The sequence below is a fragment of the Hibiscus syriacus genome, unplaced genomic scaffold, assembly GCF_006381635.1.
Source record: "Hibiscus syriacus cultivar Baekdansim isolate YM2019G1 unplaced genomic scaffold, ASM638163v2 tig00112249_pilon, whole genome shotgun sequence".
NCBI lineage: Eukaryota > Viridiplantae > Streptophyta > Magnoliopsida > Malvales > Malvaceae > Hibiscus > Hibiscus syriacus.
The window spans coordinates 1,058,460-1,082,127 of record NW_024063281.1 but is presented as its reverse complement, the minus strand read 5'-3'; the positions used below and the strand labels follow the sequence as shown (position 1 = coordinate 1,082,127).

The 23,668-nt window shown below is 36.4% G+C and overlaps 2 protein-coding genes and 1 long non-coding RNA gene across 5 annotated transcripts in view; 1 reads left to right on the top strand and 2 right to left on the bottom strand.

Annotated features, from left to right (window-relative positions):
* The window catches only part of LOC120176660 (TMV resistance protein N-like), a 44,411-nt gene extending 21,162 nt beyond the window's left edge, over window positions 1-23,249 (bottom strand). The window contains exons 1-2 of the mRNA XM_039183045.1: window positions 22,478-23,249; window positions 21,916-22,312 (exon numbers count right to left, since the gene is read on the bottom strand). Of these exons, the coding sequence (XP_039038976.1) occupies window positions 22,234-22,312; window positions 22,478-23,196 (798 nt within the window). The 5' untranslated portion in view covers window positions 23,197-23,249 and the 3' untranslated portion in view covers window positions 21,916-22,233. The remainder of the gene's footprint in view (window positions 1-21,915; window positions 22,313-22,477) is intronic.
* On the bottom strand, window positions 1,281-16,118 carry LOC120176659 (probable LRR receptor-like serine/threonine-protein kinase At3g47570). Of its 3 annotated transcripts, XM_039183044.1 has the most exons (4): window positions 14,699-16,109; window positions 2,127-2,666; window positions 1,593-2,024; window positions 1,281-1,490 (listed from the first exon to the last, which is right to left on the bottom strand). In XM_039183044.1, exons 1-4 carry the CDS (start codon window positions 15,516-15,518, stop codon window positions 1,483-1,485), a joined length of 1,800 nt encoding a protein of 599 aa, XP_039038975.1. In that variant the 5' UTR covers window positions 15,519-16,109; the 3' UTR covers window positions 1,281-1,482. The 3 variants fall into 3 exon arrangements, with proteins under 3 accessions (XP_039038975.1, XP_039038974.1, XP_039038973.1); XM_039183043.1 differs by lacking the exon at window positions 1,281-1,490 and having other exon boundaries at window positions 1,554-2,024; window positions 14,699-16,111; XM_039183042.1 differs by lacking the exons at window positions 1,281-1,490; window positions 1,593-2,024; window positions 2,127-2,666 and adding exons at window positions 12,555-12,697; window positions 12,800-12,842 and having other exon boundaries at window positions 13,445-16,118.
* Window positions 7,928-14,931, top strand: LOC120176662. Its single transcript, XR_005521342.1, has 2 exons — window positions 7,928-8,213; window positions 14,834-14,931. It is a non-coding gene; the product is annotated as an uncharacterized LOC120176662 (long non-coding RNA).
* Window positions 23,250-23,668: the final 419 nt, after the last annotated feature.

Genomic DNA, 23,668 nt, shown 5'->3' with positions numbered 1-23,668 from the left:
TGGGAGCTTGTTTGTGGTCATCCTCAACCTTGTGGCCTTGTCTGCTTTACTTAACTCTTCCGCCAAGAAACCAAAGCACTTTAAGGGTATGTTAGTATATTGTGTTGTATTTCTTAATGCCGCCACTGTCTCCAGCTGGCATCTCTCTTGTATAAATACGTTGGTCTCTAATGAGATATTACAGCTTTCATCAATAAAATCCTTAGAGAGTACATCCATTAATGATAGCAGAGTGATACGTGCTGGTTTTTTGTGTTCGTTTAGTCTAGTTGACTATGGTGAACATTCCCTGAGTTAAGGTATCTAAATTTAAGTAATTTTGTTCAAGACTGAGTTGAGCTCTCATAGACTTGCAAGTTTATTCTAATTTGCTTCTGCATCTAATTTCTTTGGAATGCTATAAGTTGCACTCTTATTTTTTTTATTGGCTCATCATTTGCCTTTGATGCTTTACCATTGTTGGTTAATTTGTTGTTCTTCATCAAATGTTTTGCCTCACGTTCGCTGAGTAGTTTATGTGTCTGATATTATCTTTTGCCTTTGATGTTTTGATCCATTCATTGATCTCTGGCTGAGAAAGTCGGATAGGAGTGTACTCTATGCTCAAGCAAGTGAAAATTTTGTTGATCTTCTGTTTAGCTTCCTCTCCAATCTGTATTGGATCTCGTCTTAAGAGGCAAAGGTAATATCACATTGGGATCCATCTCCAACTTGTTCAGAGATTTAAACACACCATTCTCAGTATCCAATCAAAAGAATTCCCAGAAATGTTTTCTTTCCCCTTTTATAGCTGTCCAAATGAGTTCCCAAGTATCCGTTCTCCGGCATGCATACATTATCGTTACACCTTCTACGAGTCCTTGTCAAGAAGTAGACTAGAATCAAGCGTTCTCAATAAACCATTGGACCCGAAATCTCTGAAGCCGAGCAAGTTCGGGCTATGATGAGAAAAACTCGATGTTTGTGGTCACAGATGATCTGCTTTTTAAACAACTGTCCTCCATTTCCAGCATATATTTACTGAAGGAAATAGGGATGCCGCTCGCTGAAGTTGAACAGAAATTTACTAGCATCGGAGAGGGTGAAGCCATTGCTTTGTTGGGGGCTTGTTTGTGGTCATCCTCACCCTTGGCTGCTTTACTTAACCCTTTTGCCAAGAAACAAAAGCAAGAGCCATTATATTTGCACCATTGTTGTGAAACGTGGATAATTCATTGTGACCTTAAAAGTTTGAGAACTAAGGCACTCTTTGATTCGAATCACAATACGATACAGAGTCCAAATCCAACGTTGTTATTTAAACTCTAATTTGATGACAATCCAGTAGCTTATGATGCAAATACAAGACCAAAATATAAACCCAAATTACACTGAAAAAGCTCATAATTGTTATATTTTCTCAAAGCAGAATGTGAACAGAAGAGAAGAGCAACCATTACTGCTGAGGCTGACTAAGCCTCCCAAGATCAATCATACCACACCTTAGATACCTGCAACTTGAGAAACAAAGATTTATCTTAACACATCATATCATAATTGAAATGTGCCTCAGCTGGTGATATAATTTTGTTAAGATAAGAAGACATTATTACCTGCTGATTGAGCAGGATATGGAGTTCGAATCCCATGGCGTAATCGAGTTGGACGAAGAAGTTTGTCTCGAATAGAACAAAGCTTGGCAACAACATCACTCATGTCCATCCGCTCGACCGGTGATTCAACAGAGCATGTAAGTCCTATTTTGAATATTGAATTCAAGCAATGCAGGCGGCCGTCATTTCCCATACGGTTTGCATTGCGAGTGATGTCTGTGACTGTTCCTTCTCTGACACCCTCTTGAAGTAGAATCGGATCTATAATCTCAACCATTAGATCAGGCAAAGCTTCCTTAACAAAGATGTGAAGACTTAGACCTTCTTTGAACCTTTCATCAGTTGGCCTTTTCCCTGTAAACATCTCCAGCAAAAGGATGCCATAACTATACACATCTCCTTTTGTTGACAACTCGCTTCCCATGCCATATTCTACAATTAGTTCATCACAAATTACATAGACAAATAATTGTAGAGGAAAACCCTGTAAATAATGATTATAAAAATTGAAGGAAAAAAATACAATGTAATTACCAGGTGGAGCGTAACCAATTGTTCCTCTTAATCCAAGGGAACTTGACTGAGAAGCATGATGGTTTAGGCTGTCTACAAAAAGGATTTTTGCTAAGCCGAAATCACTTATATGGCCTACCATTTCATCATCAAGTAAAACATTGCTTGGCTTAAGGTCACAATGAACTATCGACATTTCACATCGATGATGCAAGTATTCGAGTGCATGAGCAACATCAATGGCCACATCAACTCTTTGGAAGAAGTTCAAGTTTCTCATCGTCTCCAGTTCATTCAAGCTGCTAGATGGATGCAGCCAGTCCTCCAAGTTTCCATTTTCCATGAACTCATAAACCAAGGCTTTAAAATCATTGCCTCTATAATCGACACTAGAAATGGCTGTTAATACCCGCACAAGATTTCGATGTCGAATGTTCTTCAAGATCTCACATTCAGCCATGAAGCTCCTGGAAGCTCTACGATTAAGAAGATTAAGCACCTTTACCGCAATAGTTGCTCCACTCTCTTCAAGAATTCCTTTGTATACAGAGCCGAAACTTCCCGAACCAACTAAATTTTGCATGGAAAAACCGTCAGTAGCCAATAGGATGCTTTGGTATGACAACCTTAAAAGCGAATTCTCTGCACAAGTTGCAGTTGGCTTTCGCTCTTTCTTCTTTCTAAACCACAAGATGAAGAGACAAGTTAAAACCAAAGCCACTCCTAAAATCACAATGACAATTGAAATCTTCAATTTAAGGGAAGTGTTTGGTGATGTTTTTGTGTTACATCTTGACAAGTGTAACTCAGGGATACCTCCACATAGCCTATTGTTCCCCTCAACAAATGTAGCACTTGCATTCTTAAAAACTCCTTCACTTGGCAACACTCCCTCGAAATCATTGGAAGAGAGATTTAAATACTTTAATGCCCTCAAACTGACAAGAAATTTCGGAATCTCACCCGAAAGATTATTATCAGATACATCCAATGCCTCAAGACCTTTCAATGAACTCAAAGAAGAAGGAAGAGGACCTTCAAACAAATTCCCATCCAAGAACAACATCTCTAGACTTACACAGCTACCGAGGTTGTTTGGAATCAACCCAGATAACATGTTTTTATAAAGATATAATTCAGCTAGATTTTTCATATAACCTACTGCAACAGGAAGTTCGCCGGTCAAATCATTCGATGATAAATCTAAAGTAATGGACATGGATGGGATTCCAACTACTTGAGGGGGTATAGGTCCACTAAGATTGTTATGAGAAAGACTCATTGAAAGCAAATTTTGGCAGTTACCTAAACTTGAAGGAATGTTGCCTTGAATATTGTTAAATTCTAAATTAAGTTGGATTAACTCTGTTAAATTTCCAATAGATTGAGGAATAATCCCAGAGAGAAAATTACCAAAAGCGAAAAACACCTTTAGATTCTGAAGCCTCCCAATTTCAAAGGGAATGGAGCCTGATAGTTGATTTTCATTTGCCCCTATCACCTCCAAATTCTTGAGATTTCCAATCCCATCCGGAATTCTTCCCCATATTTTATTCTTCTCCATTGATAAACCCACAAGGGTGTTGGAAAAATTGCTAATGCATTCCGGAATTCTTCCCCATATTTTATTCTTCTCCATATGAAGTCAATTGGTTCAAGTCTTCCAACTTTAAAAGTCACGTGGCTACGATTTCCACCACTTCCTACTTGGGGTTGGCAAGTTTCCACCACTTCCTACATTTAACATTTATGAACCATATATTCAGAAAACATTATTTTTTTTCTTGTATAAGAAAATGATGAGAGGGAGACTTGAAAGTAAAGATTTATGGAGGATACTCTCATCAGGGTCACTGTACCACCACTTTCTGTATTTCACAAGTCAAGGAAGATGATAGCGGGAGACTTCAAATAAAAGTTCTTTTGCCACCACTTCCTACATTTCACATTATTTTCAAGTAAACGCAGATACTTTCAGCAGGGTCCCAATTGGTGAGACACCATTCACAGTTGTAGTTTATTTCTGGTTCTTGGGGTATTTTCTCTGACGTTTCATAAATGAAGGACTGTCAAGCTTTAAACACTGTGGATATCACTACCACCAAATGCCAATACTCAATAACTTTCAAATTAATAAACAATTCCACTCTGACACACCCTATCCATCAAAAACAATGGAGAAACAAACTTAGCGTCTAACACCTAAAGTTTCAAGAACACATTATGAACAGAGTAATACATACGAATCCTCCTCATAAGCTCCTTAGACATGATATATCTCTATAGTCAAAACAGAACCCGGTTCCCCATCCGCACAAACCATGGGCCAGCTTTAGTTAGATGCATCGACTTGGGGTTCATTTCTAGGGTTGATATTTCTTTTTCCCTTGATAGAGTCATATTTGCTATGCTTGACAATTGACACCAACCAGGAGTAGGACTGCGGAAGTGATGCAAACATAGTAAAAAAAAGAAGTCATATTACCCCAATCGCTAAGCTGTGAATTGTTATATGATAGATCTATGCTATTACAAAAGAAAATTCTTCACTCCTAAGATCACCAAGGGAATTAAGCATAACAAAACTAATACCCCATGTAAACCATGCGAAAAAACATTGCCAAAGGTGTTGCACAGCCTTGGTGAGTTGGCATTAGAAATATGATGGGGAAAGCATCCTGGTGAATTGTTGTCAAAGTTATCATCGTCGTCTTCTTCTTCCTCTCGTTCCCAAAATGTGTGCTAAATGAAGTGTTGGACCTCGACTGTCACCCCACAAGGCCTCTTCATGAAATATCTCTGCATGAGCTTAAAAACCATGAGATGTTTATTGGTGGTGAATTTTGAACATTAGCCACTTTGGAGAAACAAGGGACAGTTAAAATATAATATCTAAGAAAAATATTTTTAGATGTATGTCATTGAGGTATATTTGAGTTACAAAATAAAAGGTTTGATTGATAATTGATTAATAAGTTAGTCAATGTTAATTAATCTGTGTTACCTCCTTTTATAGTGCAAATTTGGCTAAACTTTCCATTAGTTGATAGATGAGTGACAACTCAATCCAGTCTCGTGAGAATCAAAAAGGTACTTAACACAAGACTCAAAAAGGTACGTAACATATTCATATTTCTTTCTTGAATTTTTACTAACAAGGAGAAGCAATTGGCCTTTCTTCAATATCTCAATATCTTCAATCCAAGGAGTGTATAGAGCACATTGGTTTGATCGACATTTAGATATGCAATTGGTGAGGAGAGTCGGCTTGTATCAAATTCAATTTCCTAAGAACAAACTTAACAGTGGTCCGCTAAGGGAAATCAAGATCGGGTTCAGTTCTCATTAAATATTCCAATTTCATCTACTACTATGAATATCATTCTAAATTGGTCCCTAAACTTTTACATCTCCAATTTTATACCCAAATTCATCCAAATATGTAATCCATTTCAACCATAGTTTAACTTAATTTTCACTTTTTTCAAACATATAATAATATAACTTGGTCTAATGATTTTATTAACAAGGGATGCGATTAGTATATACGTATAATTTAGGATTAAATTGAAATGTTCAAAAAGTTTAGAACCAATGAGGATATGTAGGAACAGAGTTGATATATATATATATATAATTATGTATACACACACGCATATGTAGTGTTTAAAAATTAAGTAATTATCCTAATCGGCTTTGTCCGAGGAGTATGTATCGATTTAATTAGTGACTTTGTAATCTTATTTCGGATACTCTTTTCCTCCATATAGATTTAGGGAGGTTTTTAATGAGGTCCGGGATAGGATCCCTGTGTATGATTTACTCAATAAAATCATACCTTTCACACACAAAAAATTAAGTAATTATCCTAATCGGATTATCCCAATGGATTAGGGCTTAGGATAGTCATAACATTAAGGCTTATGAAAAAAATAAGTGTACAAGTTATACCCTTTGCTAATTTGAAGTGTTTAAAATTTTTCGCTTAAAGTATGTGCCTAACGTTTCCAACTTCACTCTTTTAAGTACCTACACTGTCACGACTATTACCATCCAGCTTAGACGATCTTTAATTTTTTAACGAAAAAGAACGAGTTTGGAACATATGAATAGTTTAGTGACCATCTTTTAACTTTTAGCAGTTAGGGGACTCAACAAAGCACCGCCCTATAGTTGGTTGAATATTTGTGTACTTTACCCTTTTTAAAGGTGTCAAATCAACTCCTTAACTACCACATTAGACTTCCGTCACACAGTTAACAGATGTTAACAGTTGAGTGACCGTTTTATTAGAAAACGATAACTTTAGTGGTTATTTTATAACTTTTAAAACGTCAATGATAAAAAGAGGAGCTTATCAAAAGAGAATAAAATTTCCTTAATCACTTGGACCTCTCAAGAAATTCTTGTATGAACTAATTTAAATATGATTACACATATAGGTTATGTTTTAAGATAATATTTTTAATAAATAAAAAATTAAATTATTTCTAATCTATACCCAGAATAAAGAGAAAGATGAGAAGGTGAAGGAAAATCCAAGTAATTCTATTGTAGGAGTTAATTGCACAATAAATCCTCAAACTATGACTCTCATTCTAAATTTGTCTTAAAATTTTAAACATTTTGAATCCATCCTTAAACTATGACCCACATTCTATATTGATCCCCAAACACTCAAATATTCTAAATTTATTCCCAAGCTTTTGAATGATTTAGGGGGAAGTTATTTGAAAGTTCACAATTTTGAGGACTAATTTAGAATTAGGGTCATTGTTTGGGGATGAATTTTGAATATTCAAAATTTTAAGGGCCAATTTAGAAGGATAGACGTAGTTTGGGGATGTATTTAGAATATTTAAAAGTTTTAGGACTAATTTAAAATGTGAGTCATAGTTTAAGGACTAATTTAAAATACTTGATTGAAGCAATAAATAGACTAGTTCCGGTTCCATTTCTGCTGTGCTCCATGCACCATCCGTCTGACACTAGTATTGTTCCATTTCCAGTTCTAATTTCGTCTATGGCCTCTGAAACACCAACCATTTCAATCAAACTTTTGATAGATCAGGAAAGGAACATCATTCTTCTTGCTGAAGCTGGCAATTATTTTGTTGATGCTTTCCATAGTCTCCTGAAGCTTCTCCTCGGAACCATGGCACGGCTCGTCGACAAGCACCAAAGTTTGGAGCCCGGATGCTGCTTTATACCAGAAATGTTCACGGCGTCGAGTCTAAGAAGTTGAAGCTTAACGTGGATCTTACGGAGCCTACAGAGTATCGGGGGCATGTATGTGGTCATCCCCTCCCTAGTCTGCTTTACCAAACTTCTCCGCCAAGAAACCAAAGCAAGAGCCATTATCGGGAAATCAACTTCATATTTTTTTTGTAGGATCAAGGGTTTTGATTTGTTTATCCCTTTGTATTCAAGATGCTTTGATTTACCTTCCATCTAATATATGCCAAATAAATTCACAGTTTGAATCACAATGTAACTTTTAAGCATTGTTTCTTTATCCCGAACATATAGGTTGAGCCCGTGATTTTACTTTGTAACTCTCATGATTTCTTATGAATAATAGGCATGTTCAATAGCACAGCTGATACGATAAGATACAGGCTGAAAATCCAACATTGTTATTTAAATTCTGATAGCAGTGTATGGAGTTTGATTCCCACAATGTAATCTAGTTGGACGAAGAAGCTTGTCTCGAACAGAATAGAGCTTCGCAACAACATCACTCATGTCCATCCGCTCACTTGGTGGTTCAGTAGAACAAGTAAGCGTTATTCCGAATATCGAATTCAAGCAATGAAGGCACATCTCCGCTGAAACTGTTAGGATCAAATTCAAGTACGTTCAGATTTGAGGCATTCGATATTGAAATCGGGATTTGTCCGAAGAATTGGTTGCTCACTATGGAAAAGAACTCAACATATGGCATGTTGATTGGCGTGTTAGAATGAAGAGTACCTTGAATCTTGCTGAGACCAATATCAAAAGCTCTCATATTGGAGAGGTTGAACATTGTGACAGGAACAACACCGGAAATTGCATTTCCTGCTGCCGAGAAAAATGAAAGATTTGTCAGTTGTCCAAGAGCTTCAGGTATAATCCCACTTAATGCATTATAAGGCAAAGAGAGCATTATAAGGCAACGAGAGTGCCTCCAGGGATGATAGATTCCCCAAAGAAGGTGGGATACTCCCTCTCAATCTGTTTTGACGAAACCCCAAGACTCTCAGGTTTGACAAGAGGCCTAGCCAAGCAGGTATTTCTCCTATTAGTTGGTTACCTCTCATATCAATCAATGTAAGCTTAGAACAAGCAGATAAATTGGAAGGGATTTCACCACTGATGGAGTTATCGGTGAGCTGTAACCTTTCCAATCTTCTTAAACCACCGATTTCTAGTGGAATCTGGTTGTAGAAGTTGGTGCCAACAAGTCTCGATTCTCTTAGAAAGCTCAAGTTTCCAATGTATGGCGATAAAGATCCCGAGATTCTGAGGTGTTTCAGCTCCAACTTGGTGACTCTCCCATGCCTGCGACCACATGTAACACCACGCCACTGACAGAAGTGAATGGAACTATTCCAGGACTCCATAATCATGAGCTCATCACCGGTTATCTTGGCTTTGAAGCAGGGCCATGGCTGGGGGGCGCAAACTGCACGACCGCGCAGGCCCCCCAAAAAATGGGCCCCAAAAAAAATATATAGTGGCGTTTTACTAAAAAACGCCACTATAGATATACCTATTGCGACGTTTTTTCAAAAAAACGCCACTATTATTGCGGCTTTATTAATAAAACGCCATTATATATGGATTTATTGCGTCGTTTGTCAAGAAAACGCCACTATTATTGCCCCGAAATCGAATATATCAAGAAAATAGGGGCCCCTTTATACGAATTTGTACAGGGCCCCGAAAACCCTGCCACGGCCCTGCTTTGAAGTGGAGTAAAGCTTGTAGGTCTGTGTCATTTCCTCTAGCTACAAGGCTTGCTGTTGCTAAATCAAGCAGATTAAGACCCTGCAAGTTTAAGCATAAGAGAAGAATTATAATTTCAACATCAGTTTTCCTGTGTCTATTGTTATTACATTTTCATGTCAGGCAACCATATATTTATTAATTACAATTTACAATCCTAATTGACATCAAAGATCAGGTAGAAAATTGTTTCAGTATAAAATTCCATTTAAAATAAGAAAATTGAAGAATCTGATGTATTTAAACCTTCATGCTAATAATTTCAGTGGTGGAATTCCTTAAAAAATAGGAAATTTGAAGAACTTATCACTAAAGGAATAAAAAAATTTAGGAATAGATTAATAGTAACTACGAGTAATTTTATCACAAATATTAAGTTTCTGTGACAAAATGTGTGTACAACACTAATACTAAAAGTAATTGTCATGTATTTCTATTTATTCTCTATTATAGTAATAATTGTGGTAATTAAATTGTTTTCAAATTAAATTACTGCTAGTGATATAAGTTTTATCGTTACTAAAACTTTGACATAATTAGAATACACAAATTGACGAAAATTATTTTCATGATGAAAATGATATGATAGTGAAGACATATAAAGCAGGGGCGAAGCTCCTTTAGGGCACAAAGGGGTCCATACCCTGTAAAATTATTTTATGTACGATAGATTTCGATCTAATTATATTTTAGTTAATGTAAAAATAAGTATTAAATTAAGAAATATAAGAATTTATTAGATATTTAATCAAGAAGGAGCGAATTAAAGAATGATAATCCAATACCAACAACCGGTTGGTCTAGCGGGATGAGGTACTAGATCCCTTAAGGAAGGTTAGAGATTCGAATTTTGCCAATTACGAATGGAGCAAACTGGGTTATCCAGAAAAAGGAATGATAATCCCCAACTTTTTGATCTAATAACAATTTAGGTCATTATAAATTTAATTATTATACAAATTAGACATTGTTTTCTGAATTGTAAGAGTAAATACCTAATAAGTCATTGTATTTTTCTTAAAAAGTTTAATATTTCAGCCCCTATCTATATATAATACTGACTTCGTCCTAATATAAAGTGATCATTGTTATTTGATATTTGTCGTGAAAATAAAGTTTTGTATCACTTAAAATTTTCCTTTTTGTCATATAAATTTTGACACAAATAATCTCTATTTATTTTTATAACCATTGTACTAATAACAACTAAAAAAAATTATAGTTACCATAAACTAGTTTATCGAAATAAAAATATTTTTCATTAATCTCTGTACTATGTGCAAAGTATAATTTTAGTCATTATACTCTAATTTGATCATTTTTAGTCCCTATACTTTTTAAATTTTTAAATTGCAATCACAATTCGAAAATTGCAATGACAATATGACATATTCACAGTGTTAGTATGACAAATGATTATCGCATAAAGGACCATTCTTTTGTTGATTTGAATTAAATTAAATTTATTTAATTATTTTAAAATATAATAGTTAATGTTTTGGGTTTAAATCTTAATATTTATAGGTTTGTATTTTAAAATCAACACAATTATTTTTTTATTTTTTTTCCATAAACATATTTTGTATTCTAAATCATAAAAAATATTAAATGATAATAATAGTAATAGGAATAGCAAGAAATGCTATAGTTAATATATTTTCAAAAAATAAATTAAATTAATTCCCGTCATAATAGAACAGTAATAGGGATGCCGCTTGATGATGCTGAACTGAAAGTCATTGGCATCAGTGAGTTGGAAGCCATTGCTTTACTGGGAGCTTGTTTGTGGTCATCCTCAACCTTGTGGCCTTGTCTGCTTTACTTAACTCTTCCGCCAAGAAACCAAAGCACTTTAAGGGTATGTTAGTATATTGTGTTGTATTGCTTAATGCCGCCACTGTCTCCAGCTGGCATCTCTCTTGTATAAATACGTTGGTCTCTAATGAGATATTACAGCTTTCATCAATAAAATCCTTACTGAGTTGAGCTCTCATAGACTTGCAAGTTTATTCTAATTTGCTTCTGCATCTAATTTCTTTGGAATGGTATAAGTTGCACTCTTATTTTTTTTATTGGCTCATCATTTGCCTTTGATGCTTTACCATTGTTGGTTAATTTGTTGTTCTTCATCAAATGTTTTGCCTCACTTTCGCTGAGTAGTTTATGTGTCTGATATTATCTTTTGCCTTTGATGTTTTGATCCATTCATTGATCTCAGACACTATGTTCGCTGAGAAAGTCGGATAGGAGTGTACTCTATGCTCAAGCAAGTGAAAATTTTGTTGATCTTCTGTTTAGCTTCCTCTCCAATCTGTATTGGATCTCGTCTTAAGAGGCAAAGGTAATCTCACATTGGGATCCATCTCCAACTTGTTCAGAGATTTAAACACACCATTCTCAGTATCCAATCAAAAGAATTCCCAGGAATGTTTTCTTCCCCCTTTTATAGGTGTCCAAATGAGTTCCCAAGTATCCGTTCTCCGGCATGCATACATTATCGTTACACCTTCTACGGGCTATGTTGAGAAAAACTCGATGTTTGTGGTCACAGATGATCTGTTTTTTAAACAACTGTCCTCCATTTCCAGCATATATTTACTGAAGGAAATAGGGATGCCGCTCGCTGAAGTTGAACAGAAATTTACTAGCATCGGAGAGGGTGAAGCCATTGCTTTGTTGGGGGCTTGTTTGTGGTCATCCTCACCCTTGGCTGCTTTACTTAACCCTTTTGCCAAGAAACAAAAGCAAGAGCCATTATATTTGCACCATTGTTGTGAAACGTGGATAATTCATTGTGACCTTAAAAGTTTGAGAACTAAGGCACTCTTTGATTCGAATCACAATACGATACAGAGTCCAAATCCAACGTTGTTATTTAAACTCTAATTTGATGACAATCCAGTAGCTTATGATGCAAATACAAGACCAAAATATAAACCCAAATTACACTGGAAAAGCTCATAATTGTTATATTTTCTCAAAGCAGAATGTGAACAGAAGAGAAGAGCAACCATTACTGCTGAGGCTGACTAAGCCTCCCAAGATCAATCATACCACACCTTAGATACCTGCAACTTGAGAAACAAAGATTTATCTTAACACATCATATCATAATTGAAATGTGCCTCAGCTGGTGATATAATTTTGTTAAGATAAGAAAACATTATTACCTGCTGATTGAGCAGCTTATGGAGTTCGAATCCCATGGCGTAATCGAGTTGGACGAAGAAGTTTGTCTCGAATAGAACAAAGCTTGGCAACAACATCACTCATGTCCATCCGCTCGACCGGTGATTCAACAGAGCATGTAAGTCCTATTTCGAATATTGATTTCAAACAACGAAGGCGGCTGTCATTTCCCTTACGGTTTTCATTGCGAGTGATGCCTGTGACTGTTCCTTCTCTGACACCCTCTTGAAGTAGAATCGGATCTATAATCTCAACCATTAGATCAGGCAAAGCTTCCTTAACAAAGATGTGAAGACTTAAACCTTCTTTGAACCTTTCATCAGTTGGCCTTTTCCCTGTAAACATCTCCAGCAAAAGGATGCCATAACTATACACATCTCCTTTTGTTGACAACTCGCTTCCCATGCCATATTCTACAATTAGTTCATCATAAATTACATAGACAAATAATTGTAGAGGAAAACCCTGTAAATAATGATTATAAAAATTGAAGGAAAAAAATACAATGTAATTACCAGGTGGAGCGTAACCAATTGTTCCTCTTAATCCAAGGGAACTTGACTGAGAAGCATGATGGTTTAGGCTGTCTGCAAAAAGGATTTTTGCTAAGCCGAAATCACTTATATGGCCAACCATTTCATCATCAAGTAAAACATTGCTTGGTTTAAGGTCACAATGAACTATCGACATTTCACATCGATGATGCAAGTATTCGAGTGCATGAGCAACATCAATGGCCACATCAACTCTTTGGAAGAAGTTCAAGTTTCTCATCGTCTCCGTTTCATTCAAGCTGCTAGATGGATGCAGCCAGTCCTCCAAGTTTCCATTTTCCATGAACTCATAAACCAAGGCTTTAAAATCATTGCCTCTATAATCGACACTAGAAATGGCTGTTAATACCCGCACAAGATTTCGATGTCGAATGTTCTTCAAGATCTCGCATTCAGCCATGAAACTCCTGGAAGCTCTACGATTAAGAAGATTAAGCACCTTTACCGCAATAGTTGCTCCACCCTCTTCAAGAATTCCTTTGTATACAGAGCCGAAACTTCCCGAACCAACTAAATTTTGCATGGAAAAACCGTCAGTAGCCAATAGGATGCTTTGGTATGACAACCTTAAAAGCGAATTCTCTGCACAAGTTGCAGTTGGCTTTCGCTCTTTCTTCTTTCTAAACCACAAGATGAAGAGACAAGTTAAAACCAAAGTCACTCCTAAAATCACAATGACAATTGAAATCTTCAATTTAAGGGAAGTGTTTGGTGATGTTTTTGTGTTACATCTTGACAAGTGTAACTCAGGGATACCTCCACATAACTTATTGTTCCCCTCAACGAATATAGCACTTGCATTCTTAAAAACTCCTTCACTTGGCATCACTCCCTCGAAATCATTGGAAGAGAGATTTAAATACTTTAATGCCCTCAAACTGACAAGAAATTTCGGAATCTCACCCGAAAGATTATTATCAGATACATCCAATGCCTCAAGACCTTTCAATGAACTCAAAGATGAAGGAAGCGGACCTTCAAACAAATTCCCATCCAAGAACAAAATCTCTAGACTTACACAGCTACCAAGGTTATTTGGAATCAAGCCAGATAACATGTTTTTATAAAGATAGAATTCAGCTAGATTTTTCATACAACCTACTGCAACAGGAAGTTCGCCTGTCAAATCATTTGATGATAAATCTAAAGTAATGGACATGGATGGGATTCCAAGTACTTGAGGGGGTATAGGTCCACTAAGATTGTTATGAGAAAGACTCATTGCAAGCAAATTTTGGCAGTTACCTAAACTTGAAGGAATGTTGCCTCGAAGATTGTTAAATTCTAAACTAAGTTGGATTAACTCTGTTAAATTTCCAATAGAATGAGGAATAATCCCAGAGAGAAAATTACCAAAAGCGAAAAACACCTTTAGCTTCTGAAGCCTACCAATTTCAAAGGGAATGGAGCCAGATAGTTGATTTCCACTTGCCCCTAACACCTCCAAATTGTTGAGATTTCCAATCCCATCCGGAATTCTTCCCCATATTTTGTTCTCATCCATTCCTAAACCCACAAGGGTGTTGGAAAAATTGCTAATGCATTCCGGAAGTTCCCCTCCAAAATTATTCATGCCAAAAGACAGATAACTTAAGGAAATATTGAGTAAAGTGCAGAGAAAGTTCAAGTCACCTTCTCTCCCGTATCCCAAGTGGTTTCCCTCTAGTTCAAGGTTAGACAGTTTATCCAACTTTTCTAACGAAGGCACGTCTCCACTGAAATTGTTACCAGCAAATTCAAGTACATTTAGATTTGAGGCATTGCATATTGAAATAGGGATTTGTCCGAAGAATTGGTTGCTCACTACGGAAAAGAATTCAACATATGGCATAGTGATTGCCAAGCTAGAAGGAAGAGTACCTTGAATCTTGTTTTCACTAATATCAAAAGTTCTCATATTGGAGAGGTTGAACATTGTGACAGGAACAACGCCAGAAATTGCATTTGTTGCTATAGAGAGAAATGAAAGTTTTGTCAGTTGTCCAAGAGCTTCAGGTATAATCCCACTTAATGCATTATACGCCAAACGAAGCTTCTCCAGAGATGATAGGTTCCCCAAGGAATGTGGGATACTCCCTCTCAAACTGTTGCGGTAAAACCCCAAGACTCTCAGGTTTGAGAAGAGACCCAGCCAAGTAGGTATTTCTCCTGTTAGCTGGTTGCCTCCCATATCAACAACTGTAAGCTTAGAACAAGAAGATAAATTGGAAGGAATTTTACCACTGATGGAGTTATTGGTGAGGTCTAATACTTCTAATCTTCTTAAACGACCAATTTCCTGAGGAATCTGGTTGTAGAAGTTGGTGCCCACAAGTCTCAATTCCCTGAGAAAGCTCAAGTTTCCAATGTATGGTGACAAAGATCCCGAGATTTTCAAGAATTGGAGTTCCAACTTGGTGACTCTCTGATGCTTGCGACCACATGTAACACCAGGCCACTGACAAAAGTGAATGGAACTATTCCAGGACTCCATAATCTTGAACTGATCACCAGTTATCTTGGCTTTGAATTGGACTAAAGCTTGTAAGTCTGTGGCATTTCCTCTAGCTTCAGGGCTTGCTGTTGCTAAATCAAGCAGATTAAGTCCCTGCAAGTTGAAACATGAGAGAAGAATTATAGCTTCAAGGTAAGCAAGGAAAAAAGTGGTGGACACTTGAAAATGCTTTTTTGATAGCTCCATAAACCTGAAACAATTTCTTAATTAACAAGAATAATGTGTATTTGAGAGTGCTTGTTGGTTCATCCACAAGAACTAGAGATGGCATTATATATGAATAATTTTTGAACTGTGATGTTATCCTATTCCATATGAAGTCAATTGGTAGTCTTCCAACTTTAAAAGTAAACTCTAGATTGTATGGAGGTTACTCTCAGCAGGGTCACTGTACCACCACTTTCTTTATTTCACAAGTCAAGGAAGATGATAGTGGGAGACTTCAAACAAAAGTGCTTTTGCCACCACTTTCTACATTTCACATTATTTTCAAGTAAACGCAGATACTTTCAGCCGGGTCCCAATTGGTGAGCCACCATTCACTGTTGTAGTTTATTTCTGGTTCTTGGGGTATTTTCTCTGAAGTTTCATAAATGAATGACTGTCAAGCTTTAAACACGGGATGATATCACTACCACCAGATGCCAATACTCAATAACTTACAAATTAATAAACAATTCCACTCTGACACACCCTATCCATCAAAAACAAGGGAGAAACAAACTTAGTGCCCAACACCTAAAGTTTCAAGAAACACATGTTACTAAGCTAAAAGAAATAACAAGCAAAGCACACATTATGAACAGAGTAATACATACGAATCCTCCTCATAAGCTCCTTAGACAAGATAAATCTCTATAGTCAAAACAGAACCCGGTTCCCCATCCGCACAAACCATGGGCCAGCTTTAGTTAGATGCATCAACTTGGGGTGATTTCGAGGGTTGATATTTCTTTTTCCCTTGATAGAGTCATATTTGCTATGCTTGACAATTGACACCAACCAGGAGTAGGACTGCGGAAGTGATGCAAACATAGTAAAAAAAGAAGTCATATTGCCCCAATCACTAAGTTGTGAATTGTTATATGATAGATCTATTTTATTACAAAAGAAAGTTCTTCACTCCTAAGATCACCAAGGGAATTAAGCATAAACAAAACTAATACCCCATGTAAACCATGTGAAAAAACATTGCCGAAGGTGTTGCACGGATATGGTGTGTTGGCATTGGAAATATGATGGGGAAAGCATCCTGGTGAATTGTTGTCAAAGTTATCATCGTCGTCTTCTTCTTCCTCTCGTTCCCAAAATGTGTGCTAAATGAAGTGTTGGACCCTAGACTGTCACCCCCACAAGGCCTCTTCATGAAGTATCTCTGCATGAGCTTAAAAACCATGAGATGTTTATTGGTGGTGAATATTGAACATTAGCCACTTTGGAGAAACAAGGGACAGTTAAAATATAATATCTAAGAAAAATATTTTTACATGTATGTCATTGAGGTATATTTGAGTTACAAAATAAAAGGTTTGACTGATAATTGGTTAATAAGTTCGTCAATCTTAATTAATCTGTGTTACCTCCTTTTATAGTGCTAATTTGGCTAAACTTTTCGTTAGCTGATAGATGAGCGACAACTCAATCCAGTCTTGAGAGAATCGAAAAGGTACGTAACATATTCATATTTCTTTCTTGAATTTTCTACAAACAAGGAGAGGCAATTGGACTTTCTTCGACATCTCAATATCTTCAATCCAATGAGTGTATAGAGCACATTGGTTTAATCTACGTTTAGATCTACAATTGGTGAGGAGTCAGCTTGTAACAAATTCAATTTCCTAAGAACAATACCTTCATGTTGTGATTGTCTAGGAAGAGAAGGGAGATTTGAGAGTAAAGAAATAAGATTGCAGGTAATTTGTATTCAAGTAGAAATCATTCATACATTCCTCAGTCGAGCAAATCCCAAACACTCCCAGGTCCCCGATTCGATTAATTCCCAAGTTCACAATCTCTTGCGCATCGCCCAACCCTAATCAGCATCTTCGGTCGTGACACTTCACTTTTAAGCGATGTGTCTTTTATCTTCATCGCCATTTTATGATATCAGAGCCTTTGTTTTTTTTCTCTCTATTAGTTCTTTTTCTGTAGATTTTCCACATCAATGTTCTTGATTCATCTTCAACCATTTTGCTTTGGTTTAACACTTCAAGGGTTCTAAATCCACTTCGTGAGGTGATAAACCAGTCAACATGTTGGATCATCTCGGTTTTCCTTGTTTTGCCTATTTCTTATTTCTGTGCTTATTAGTTGGATGTTGGTCGATGCTCAAGTTTGGTTAATGGTTCTCTATTGGTTCATCCTTTGACCTTGTTGCTTCACCATTGTTGGTGAATGTGTTGCTTTTCACATTCGAGGAGTAGCTATTGGTTTTAAAAGTCAATAAGTGAAGACGACGAAGAAAAGAAAGAAAACTCAAGAAGAAAGCATCTTTCTACCTCGAGATAAATCGAAGAAAATTTGGAAAAAGAATGTTAACCAATAAACTCGAGAAATAAGAACACGAGAAAGCCTTTCTCGTGAATTCTTATTAATAATAGACATGTTCAATAACATTACTGATCCAAGACTCAAAATCCAACATTGTTATTTAAACTCGACTCGATGACAATCCAGTAGCTTATGATGCAAATCCAAGACCAAAATATAAACCCAAATTATACACTGGAAAAGCTCATACTTGTTATATTTTCTCAAAGCAGGTTGTGAACAGAAGAGAAAAGCAAGCATTTTGGCTAACTATAAGCCTCCCAAGATCATCCATACCACACCTTAGATATCTGCAACTTGAGAATCAAAGTATATCGTAACACATCATATCGTAATCGAAATGTGCCTCAAGTGGTGATATAATTAAGTATTTTGCTAAGATAAGAAGACATTATTACCTGCTGATTGAGCAATGTTCGCAGTCTGATTCCCACGGCGCAATCGAGTTCGAGTGTCTCGAATAGAACAAAGTTTCGCAACAACATCACTCATCTCATCCGCTCACTCGGTGATTCAGCAGAACAAGTGAGTCCTATTTCAAATATTGATTGCAAGCAATGAAGGTGGCTGTCATTTCCCATGTTTTTGGGAGTGCATAAGATGAGAAAACAGATAATATGGCAGCACATACAAACGCAAGGAGAAGCAATATTGCCGATGCATATGCTTTATCAAAAAAATCATCAAAGTCGTCCACCTTCAATGCATAGGCAAGAGCCTTTAGATCTTCGGTAGCACCAAACCCAGCTGCCGAACCCGTGGCTAATACATACAATATAACCCGCATGCATGCCCAAAACATAAGAAGTTCTATATTTTGATTTTGAAAAAAATTAACATTGATGCTGACGTTATATTTTTTTTAATTAACAGTAATTTAACCGATGAAATTAAGAAATCAACAATTAAATGAGTAAGACATAAAATTAGAATTATATAAGATTTACAGATTTCTCAGCCTTTTCAAAGACGGTGAGGCAAGCCCCTTGCCCCTGCTTGAGCAGTTCTTTTTCTATTTTCTTGTTGAGCATCAACAAGCAGGAATGCAAAGGGTTATTAGGAAAACTGAAAAAAAGCAAACAGCAAAATCAAACTCATTAAAGAAGGCGAGGAGGAGAGAACTCTGTAAACTTTTAGACAAGGAAGAAAATTGTGAGAGGAAAGAAAAGAGGAAGGGAATTTTAAGCCAGAGGAAACGAGAGGAGGGGCGATGTAAAATGACTGATGGAATTTCAAATTGTAACTCGATTTTCTTATAAAAAAATAATAATATTGTCAGTCAATTTATGAAGAATGGATCATGTTTTCTGTTGACTCATTTTAATTTCCCCAACTAAATATCATAAAATGAAAAAAAAAATATTCCTCTGAGTTCTCTAAAGGATGTTTGGAAAGCTATTTTGGATCTGTGCCGGCTGCCTAGAAGGGTTGGATCATGGAGACAGGAGGTTTCTTGGGCGGTTCCTAAGCTCAAGGGCAGGGCTTTCCTCTCCATACTGTTGAAGGTAGCTTGTAGTGCATATATTTCTCACATATGGAAGGAAAGAAATTGCAGGGTGTTCGGTGGGGCTCAGAAGAGTTATGATGATGTGATTCGAGGAATTAAGGAGGTCCGGTTGAGGTTTATAGGGGCAACCATAACTCAGGGGGAAGTTAATATTAGACTATGTCGTTATTGGGGTATAGGGTAATTGGTTGGATGTATAGGGTGTTTGCTTGCTGTTCTGGAAACATTGTTTTTAGTTTTGCTTTCAGCTAAGTTTTATGTGATTGGCATTGAGTCTCTATTGTAGCAGGTTGTCCTGCTTTCTTTGGGTAATAAAATTGCAATTATCAACAAAATAAAAAAAGAAGAAATATGAAACATAGATTAACCGACGAAGAAATCACCAAAGGAAAATGAAGCAAGTTCTGAGATACGGCATGACTAATCCTCAACTTACCACCCAATCCATGGCATGAAACTCAATGCTGGAAATTAAACAATGGAGCTGAATGAAGTCCACCACCATGGCCACCTAGAGATATTTTGTCAACTCTACATGTCCGATTTCCTACACCACCACAAAACAAGACAGACGCAACAGGTGAATGCAGATGAGAAAACATGATAAGCATTCATCACAAACTAAATTTCTAGAAAGAAATACAATCATGAACTCTAAACAAATCTCTATTTTTAATGTACAAATTTACCCTAACTAGAATCACAAACATGAGATTAATTTTCAAGTTGGAAATTTACCTATGCGTCTTCTCAAAAGCATAACCCAAAGATTTAAAAGCTGAAAGCATTTGAATCATTTAGGCCCTCCATAGCCAAATTGTCTTTGTAGCAGAACCATCATGGCTTCCCCAAAATTAGCATCTTCTTGAGAATTTAAATTCTGGCTGGATTTATCACATCCCATCACATCCACTAACGGTGTAACTCTCTGCTTCAACGAAAAACACAAGATCACCACATTCCTTCACTTCATATTCTCTGCCAAAATCATCCTTGATTTTGAATTCAAATGATGCCTCCTCATAATCATTGTCTATAATAATCATATCCTCACTAAACATAATCAGCACATGATAACCAACAATCTCCAATTGGTTCTATAAGAAACGCAGCAATCACTTGTGAACTTTTCCCCACTGGCAGTTGTCAGTTGATATTTACACCTAATTCTATGATTTACCTCTACAAATGCAAGATCAGCTACAAGGCCTATAGCAAAAGCCAAGAATCTGCTCCCCCTGCACCCATTTGGGGTTGTTATCTTCAAATTTAACCAAGAATTCAAGCTTCGATGTTCAAACTCGTTTCCTGAAATTTCATCTCCCGGGAAACTACAAAACAATTGATTTTGAAAAGAACCCCTTATGTATTCCTCTCCAAATATCTCTTTGCTCCTTGCCCATCTCTGTGCTAGGGATTGAATTTGAAGCATGGCATTTGACACAATGTTTTTAATTGAATCTTGATTCAAGCTTTTGCAATTCAGGAATGTCATGGAAACCTGTTTATCACGAGAAGCATAATCACCATCATGTAAAGAATGGAATGAACTGACATTATGACTGGTGAACGATACTTTTTCTAATGATTTGCAATCATTTGCATTCAAGCACCACATATACCGTGGAAGCGCTGAAAGTGTTTTAAGACTTTTGCAACCACCAAGATCCAACTCGCGAAGGAATTCCAGCTTTGAAATATTGCTTGATACATTTTCTACACTTGAGTATCTCAACCTCAACTTTCTAAGTCCGACAAGATGCTGAATTGAATCAGGCACTTCTTCTATTCCAGTGTCTGATAAATCTAACTCGGAAATTTCATTTGGGAGCTCTGGAAACTTCTTGAGTTTAAAACACCCCTCAAATTCAAGCTTTTTAAGAGATTTCAAATGATTGAGTCTAGGAAGTTCAACCAAACTTGTACACTTTTTACATAAGGCTTTGAAGGTTGATGGCTCTTGATAGATTAGGGATCTTCCTTAGTCGCCGGCAAAAACGAACATCAATTTCCCTTAAATTAACAAGATCCTGTACAAATAAAATAACTAAATTACTTCACAGCATTATCTACTTACTTTGGGCCATATCAAAAATGAAAAGAAAAATATAAAATACCTTATAATTTTCATTCCAAAGTTGCTCCATGCGACCAGATTGCAATTTCAACACAACAAGATTCTTTGGATTAAAACTTGATGATAATGATTTGAAGGGATAAAAGTCCCAACAAAGATACCTTAGCTCATCAGGAAGAGATACACTATCAACGCTGTTTGCAAGTAAAGCCGGTTTAAGGATGTCCCGCAAAGGGGGCAGTGAGATGTCACCTATAAAATGGGGAACATAGAAGTGGATATATCTAAGAGAGAGCATGTTCTTAAAACCAGGATATGATAACAGCAGTTCTTCAATTTGACTCTTGTGTAACTTTATTCCTTCAATTGATTTATTTACCTAAAAACAAGAAATTATTTTCAAAACAAGTCAAGTATAACAAGTATAAGAAGATCAAATGTATGGTTACCTATCGAATTTGCCTCCTTCTATATGCCACCCTTTTAATTTACCAACTTCAACGAAGTCTTCCTTCCATTGTTGAACTTGAGGTAGCCCATTTGATTCATGGTCATCAAAGGATGCTCTGAAATTCCCACCAAGATTCCGAACATCGGAAGGTTCAACGTGGTAAAAGATGAGCAGAACAATATGATTTTGAGCACGTTTGTGCCCCATGATGCCAGAGAGTTGAGCCAAGCATGATTCTGAAGAAGCATAGTCTTCAGATAAAACGATTATCGAGAGAATTGGGACTGCAATTGCTTCAGAGATTTGAATCTCCACTTTATCCGAGAAGACACTTATTCCGGTGTCTTCCAAAGCTTTGAGAAGATGACTGGTGAAGTTGAGTCGTGTGTCCTCGCCTGAGCTCAAGAAAACTTGATGTTTCATCAACTTTTGCATAGCATATTCAACAATATGCTTGATGTGCTCAGTTTCAGATCAGGCAAATAATCAAACAAAAACATATATATCATATCTAAAACAAAGACAAATCAATCATAAGAAGATGAGAAAGATATAGTTACCTGTCGCCTTTTATATGAATTCCTTTTAATTTTCCGACTTGAGCAAAGTCACCTTTCCATCGCTTCACTTCATCGAGTGGCCTAGTTGATTCATGTTCATTAAAGGATGATTTGAAACTCCCACGTAGATTTTGCACATCGGAGGGATCAACATAGTAAAAAATGGGAAGAACAATATGTTGTCCAGTGCGCATGCGATCCATGATGTCAGAGAGTTCAGCTAAGCATGATTTGGAAGAAGCATAGTCGGCGGACAAGATGATTATTGAGAGATCTGAGGCTGAAATTGCTTGGGAAAGTGCAAGTGAAAGTTGCTTCCCTCTTTCCAGTTTTTCTTCATCGTAGAAGGCATTCATTCCGGTGTCTTTCAAAACTTGGAGTAGTTGGGTGGTGAAGTTTCGGCGTGCGTCTTCACCTCTGAAGCTCAAGAAAACCTGATACTCTATTTGACGAGAAGATGAGGGAAAATCCTTCAATCGACAAGAAGGGGGTGAAGAATACTTCAATCGACGAGAAAGGGGTGAAAAGTACTTCAATCGACGAGAAGGGGGTGAAGAACACTTCAATCGAAGAGAAGGAGGTGACGAATACTTCAATCGACGAGAAGAGGACGAAGAACACTTCAATTGAAGAGAAGAAGAAGAAGAATACTCCAATTGAAGAGTAGGGAAGGAAGAATACTTCAATTTGCAAGAAGAGTAGTTAAAAGAAGAGGCCATGAGGAAGATGGCAGCTGAAACTCCAAGAGGGATTAGCGGCCACAATAAAGGGAAATAGAAGATAAGGTGTCTTTATTTCTATAGGGAAAATTATTTGTTTATCTAAATTTATTAATTTTGATTTATTTTAATATTTAAATTTTTAATATTTTAAAATCGTATTTAATATTTATTTTCATATCATTTTTAGTACCTTATCATTAAATTGTATTATTCATCACTAAATTATCTTCTCACTATTATTTTAGTATTAAAATTTAAAAAATTTCAATTTAACTACTCAACTTCAAGTTGCTTACATTTTAGTCACTTTAATTTATTTATTAATAATTTTTTTGACTTGACATTTTTATTATTTTATTAATATATAATTAAAAATCAAATATGAAACTTAGAGTGATTAAATTAGGAGTAATTTAAAAACTAAATAATTAAATTAAAAAATAAACTTAATGATCAAAATATGAGTGAA